We start from the raw sequence: 6,635 nt of genomic DNA, 5'->3' as shown, positions 1-6,635 counted from the left end.
GCTCAACAGATGTGTAGGTACATATTTTGTGTCGAGTTGTAGGTAGGTATGTAAGTATGTATTCTTAAGGTAGATATGCATGTAAGTATGTATGCTTAAATGTAAATATGTATGTAAGAATATGTTTAAAATAATTTAATATAAATAAGCTGAAATATTTGAATAAAGACACATTCGGACATTCGAAGTTCATTCATCAACGTCACAGTTCTTTTTATTACATTTGAACCTTTTTATACTATTTATAGTCTACAAAAATACATAACTTTCTATTCACAAGTTGTTTGATCCGTTTGTTTCAATTCCACTTTTGATGTAACGTAGTATTACACTTCAAATATATACAATTAAGTACATATATATACAAATAATATACTATTATAATATTAAAAATATACATAGTAATATTAGTATATGTATGTGCTTTTGATATACTTCGAGGCAGTTTATGCGTATTTTATAACAGTTGGAAACAAATTTTGAAGGGTGGAATGATTTTTGATTACTTTCAACGCAATACGATTCGCAACAAAATCAATGCAGCAACAAAACAAACATCAGCATCAACAAAACCAGCAGCAGCAGCAACAAAACAAACAGCAGCAGTAACAATCTAATATTTTTAGGTATATACCAAAATTTTACTTTTTCGAAAGCAAAAACTTCTTTTGATGATACCGATTATGACTTAATTCGATGCTTTTTCTTAACGCCTTTTCGAACTTATTTCGACCTTCAATCGCGAAAACCTCTAAAAGGAGGAGAAACAAGTTAATAAAAGTAGTTACAATAAATAACAGCTAAACCTCTATTACCGTATAAAACTTGGTTGAATAGTTTCAATTGCGTCAAAGCTCTCTTCTCCTTCCTTCCATCCAAGGTAAACAAAAAGGCTAGTTCGTCGGTAATGACCCTGCGGAAAACCTCATCAGCTGTTCCGATGCTGCCTTTAATTTGGACCAAGTAAACTTACTGCAAAAATATTTAAAAAATAAAATATCTTTTGAAAGTATTATTTCTTTCACCATTGATTCGAAGTATTCTTGCCTTCCCAGCTTTTCTTCAACGTCTATAGCTGCATCAATACTGACTAAAGGCAATGTTGCAGCGATCTCTATTTGCAGTTCGTCTTGAAGTTCGCCTTTCAGACGACCAACCGAGCGTAGCACTTTGGCTACCAATACTTTACATTCGCGGATGGATTGGTTCTGTGCCATTAGCGCTGCAAGCTTTCTCGACATTTTGTAGGCGTTCGTCAATTTTTTGCTGTTTAGCAATTAAGGTTTTTTGATTTTCCAAAATCTCAGCAAAAATCGCATGAAAGTCTATTTAATAAGTAAATAATGATAGGTAAATAAACTAGTCTATATATGTATATAAAATAATAAAATAAACAAAGACCATATGACTTCAAGTACCTGGACTTTGTAAAACCTTTGGCGTTGGTGTGTTGGAGGTGAGTTGTGTAACCGCTACTTCGTTCGAATTTTTATCGGATTCGAACAACTTTTTTGCAACCTTTGGAGCTGATAGTTTTGTAGTGATTTGTGCGGCAGCTACCTCATTAAATATTCCATCGGTCGCGAAGCGTTTTTTTATTACAATTTTAGCTTTGAAATATCAAAATCTACTATTATAAATATGCACATGCATATGTATTCAAAATGTTTCACCTTTATTCATTTGTGATGTGATGGGCGTATACGTATTACTTTGACTCATTTTTGATGTGGTGGGAGCATCCATCTCCATCTCATGAAACAAAAATAGTTTCAAATTAAGTTGTGTTACTTTATATAAATAATAAATAAAAGAAATAAATCAGCGGAAATGCTTTAATGTGAAATGTAGTGAAAAACATTGTGAATCAATGAAATCAAAATAAATTTATTTTCGTGTGGTATGCAAAAGTATTTAAATTTTATATCCTGGCAATTTACTTCAATTGTTTGTTCATTTAACTTGCTATCTACAAGAATACCCAAGCTAGAAAAAGATTGTAAATGCTCTTCAAAATAGTTTTCAGTGTTTTTGAAAGTATATCCAAGCACCACTTCCTGTCCAGATCGATTTTTAGTGGAAGTTATTTTTAAAGGGCCTGCTATTGAACTGAAACAATATGAATCTTTGTCTTTTTTAAGTCAATATTAAAAGCATTGTTTTAAAGTTTTATTTGGTTTATTTATTAATTTTTTTTAAATACTGCATATAATTTTCGAATTTATAAGCAGAAAAGTTATCTAATGGACCTAATCGCCGTGAAATACTAGGCAAATGCAGCAGACCATGTATATTAAAGCTAACTTCATGATCCGCGTAAATATCTGCAACAAAATTTACAAATTCTTCTAAAAGCGCTTGAGCAGTATTTGTTTCAGAAAACACAGTTCCTTCATACGAAAGTTTTCTTATGCCGGAGTGTAATAAAAGGAAATGATAATATAAATTATCATCGATACAATCTTTTAACACAAATATACCAGAGTATAACAAAAATTGTCTAAATTCTGTCGACTTCCAAGTTTTAAATGAATTAAAATTTCGACAGACGCGACCAAATTCTGATGGAACTAAGCTTGACAGATAATCTAGTTTTTTATTTATTTCAATTAAGTTTCCTTTTTTTATTATCAAATTAAGTAACTTTTTAGTAACGCCCAAATCAACAAGGTGCATAGGGTCCAATGGGAATTGTGACACCATTCTAAATTTATGACCCTCTAAAATATTTTTTTGCCGTCGAAACATAACATTGTGATGAAGTGCATCAACTCTATTTTTGAATGACACATCAGATCGTGGATCGTGTACCCGTTTGGAAAAACACACACGATTTTTTAACCATTTTCCAACTTGATCACAATTGGGACAACTTTTTTTTCCCAGTATGTGAATTAACACTGGTCACAAACGCCCGAGCTGGTGTGTCACAAATAAACAACCGGACATCAAATTTTTTATTAAACTCAAAGTTTCCTACTTTTAGTCCGATTCTTTTTAGTTTTGAAACTTCCTCACATAATTCTTTCATGAAATGATTAATGTTACAAGGTTTTCGAGTTCCCGAAAAACAACCAATAACAAAAGGACTTTCTTGGTTGTTCCCAACAATATCACCTAATATTGGCCATAAAACTTTTTCCGAGCTTTTAAAAACCTTTAACCCATCAATTCCCACATCGATTTGGACTTCGGTGCTGTCTTCCAGGAACTCAAACGGTTTTGTTAAAAAATGATTTTGGATTCCAAAATATAAAAATTCTCCATTTGGAATGGGCTGAACCTGGACCTTTTCTTTTTGGGTTCCCAGAAGGCTTTTAGCTGAAAGAGCCAAACCATGAACACCAATTCTCTTTAAAGTGCGCAGCATATCAGTAGCCATCGTTGTGGGCATATTATTACGGATGGCCAATGCTTTAATTTCGCACACTTTATCATTAATTGGGTCCACTTGCTCTACTTCATCCAAATCAATGTTATTTATAAAGTTATTACAATTAACATCAGCACCGCCATCTTGAATCGCGTCACTCAATACTTCATTTTCATTGCGCGCAAAACTATCTATATTTCTGTATTTTTCAACAGATTTCACAAAGCGCAACTTTCAGCATTTAAAGCATTCCGTACACTTTTATTATACATATTTTAAATTTCTTTTACTTGCCTTTTTAATATCTTATTTCTTGTTTTTTTTTTCGCGCTTACGTTTTCGCCCGTCTGTTGCTACGATGAATTTTCACTTTTTGCCATTTATATGTACATGCCGTGGATGTACTTATATTGTACATGTTAGAAGGAAACGCCACTAGTATATTAAGGAAAATTAGAAAGGTTCCCTCTCTAACATTCACGGCCATGCTAGTTTTCTATCGACAAATTTAGTGAATTGCATCTGTAAATTCATTTATCGATTGTGATCCCTTAGTGCGGTTTTGCAGGGAGCCTTCAATGAAAGATTTTATGCATTGTGAATCAAACTGAGTGTGATATCTTATCTGTTAACTGCCTGACAGGATGTTCAATATGGCTACTTTTTAGCGTTTTGACATGGAGTTCAATATGGCCGCGCTTAGGGCCGATTATCTTCAGCGGGTGATAGAAAGAAATACAGAATGAGACAGCGATAATCAATTACAAACGAGGTTATCCAATCACTTTGGAATTTTGACGCCTATGCAGAAGATATCACACTTAGTTTCATTCACAATGATTTTATGGTTCAATTAATATGTGAATAAACAGGCTTTGGGCAATTCTGTACTTTAGCCGTCAATGAATAAAGATGGTCTGCTTAAAAATGACATTGATCCCAACCCCGGTTTCGAATAATTTTAACATATTGTAACGAATTTAGGGAAATTCCTCTTATATGCAACCTTCTACTAACGTTCGTATCGCTAAGCTGTTGAACAAATAACTCCAATATTCAATAATGCAAAATGGCCTTTATTAAAGTACTTCACAATAATAAATGCTTAAATCAAACTGATAACGGATTACTCAGCTTTAACTCCTTTTATACCCTGTGATGTCTCGTTCGCATACTTCTAGGCGTTTCTATCTTTTGGAATTTACTACCTGTTTACTAGCTATAAACTCATCAGCTATAACGACAGATGCACAATTATAGCTTCTCGCATAGCCATATGCGCGTGTATATGTGAGTGATACTTCCACCGATGATTGCCTACTTTTGGGAGTATCTCAGATATATGCATGTGTTTGTGCGTTTCTCTCCGTTACTTGTATGGACATATGTGTAGACATAATGATTAATTTGTTTACGTACATACAAGTGTGACAGCTTGCTTTATTGTTGTTGTGGCTTTATTTACTTGGTATCAGATTAGTGATGTGAGTACCACTTAGTGTCACTAATATTCGTCATACTGCCCTCCACGTAAGTCTGATCGTCCCGATCAGAAAAATCTCTCCATATAACCGCTGCTAACCTCCCCAAATGAACCACCCTTCTTCACAAGTCTGCACGGGCCTTCCCAACTGCACCAAAATTTGCATGGAACACCTTTCCGCCGGTGAGCGTTGTATAGCAGTATCCAATCTCCCTCCAAGGAAACTTCCGAATTGTTGTTCTTGTCAAGCCTGTGTTTCATCTTACTACTCATTACCCTGGTTTGTTCCCTCACACTCTGTTGTTGGCCAATGAGCTACTTCGTAGAGCCTGCGCTTGACGGATTGGCTTCGCATAATCATTATCGGTCCGACGCTTCACAACAGTAGTGTGCCCTGGCTTGAAACCACCCTTGCATTCTTTCTGCGAAATTCTTTCCTTCGTTTTAGTGCGTCAATTTGGGTTTGTCAATGCCAGTGTTTCTTTCGCAGTTACCTTTTATTTTACTTTGTTTGGCCCATTCGTTCCATCAACCTTTACCTTTGACTTTCGTGGTCTTTGTCGACTCTTCTCCACCAGTACTCGATTACTGCTGAACCCTTTTTCCAAACTGAAGTTAAGTGGCACATCCTGGTTCCTTCATCATCCTTCTCCGCATATCGATCCTGATGTCATGGTCAACTAAGAAGTCCACTCCCAATATGACTTCATCAACGATCTCCGCCACAATGAATTTGTGTTTCGACGTGCCGCATGCTATTTATAAAACTCTGAATCTTTACCCTTTCAGTGTATTCCACGCGTGCGTCCGCATTTGCAAGATGAATCAACCTTGTAAAATTTAAAGGATTTTACGATTTTCGCGGATGAATATTGCAATGATGTGCTCTTAGACAAATTATAATTCCGAGGACGGAGACCGTGGCCGAATAGTTACCCCCTAACGTTCCAAGGAGTTTCCCTGGTGTAGCTCGGCCGCATAGAGCGACAAAAACATCCGTCAGAAAGTCTTCGGAGGTACACCTTGGTGAAACTACGCTATGGACGAGACATACTGACAAAAGTGTGGCCCTTTTAAGTATTTCTATTTTTTTCGGCAGACGCAGCAAAACCAGTCCCTAAGACCGGGGTTAAGTTCGATTCCTCCCTGCAGTAAGTGACCGAAGGACAGTCCATTCACAAGGATCTACTATTGAAAATATTTGAACGATCAGCGATATTTTGAGGAAAACCCCCGGATCTTTGCGAAATGACCAAAACGTTGATTATCTTAAACACTTATAAACAAAACCTTTCCTAAATATAATTCCTTGAAATGGGAAACTTCAATTTTTTAAAGCAAGAACGCCGGCCTCGCCGCCTCTGCCGACATATAATAGAGCATACGCCACTACCGCCGATAAAGTGATCGGCGTAAACCTCTACTCCCTATGCTCCACCCTTGTTGAAACTGCTAGTTTCCTTGGACTTCCGTTAGAGGACTTTGATAACAATTTGTTAGTGTTCGTGCCCACTGAATGGGACGAACCACTGTTAACACAACAACAACATATGAACAAACCTGATATGTGACTTGGCTTTATGTCAGGCGTTGTGCCTAAATCACATTTGCAGCACTTTTGCCTGCAGCGCCACATGGATGCTTTGCAGTATAATTACTTGACAGTTGTATGCAGCGACTTGTGTCGTAAACTTTTAGAAGAATAATAAATATTTTTAAAAAGCACTAAATATTTATTTATTTTTTTTTAATTTATTTATCTACCGGACATAAACAGCT

The 6,635-nt window shown here is 35.8% G+C and overlaps 1 protein-coding gene across 1 annotated transcript; it reads right to left on the bottom strand.

Annotated features, from left to right (window-relative positions):
- Positions 1-430: 430 nt before the first annotated feature.
- Positions 431-1,717, bottom strand: LOC137253038 (uncharacterized). The gene is made up of 5 exons (XM_067789312.1): positions 1,674-1,717; positions 1,419-1,610; positions 1,026-1,325; positions 816-972; positions 431-751 (listed from the first exon to the last, which is right to left on the bottom strand). Exons 1-3 carry the CDS (start codon positions 1,681-1,683, stop codon positions 1,186-1,188), a joined length of 342 nt encoding a protein of 113 aa, XP_067645413.1. The 5' UTR covers positions 1,684-1,717; the 3' UTR covers positions 431-751; positions 816-972; positions 1,026-1,185.
- Between the last annotated feature and the right edge of the window lie 4,918 nt (positions 1,718-6,635).

Source organism: Eurosta solidaginis, chromosome 5 (assembly GCF_040869045.1).
Source record: "Eurosta solidaginis isolate ZX-2024a chromosome 5, ASM4086904v1, whole genome shotgun sequence".
NCBI lineage: Eukaryota > Metazoa > Arthropoda > Insecta > Diptera > Tephritidae > Eurosta > Eurosta solidaginis.
Note: the sequence above shows the minus strand (reverse complement) of the source record. Positions and strands in the feature narration are given on the sequence as shown.

What these genes read in the sequence shown, in the direction of transcription:
- LOC137253038 (XM_067789312.1), bottom strand. An exon ending in AAAGGTTTTACAAAGTCCAG is followed by an intron (nt 1,326 to 1,418) that starts GTACTTGAAGTC and finishes CTTATTAAATAG; the next exon opens with ACTTTCATGCGATTTTTGCT.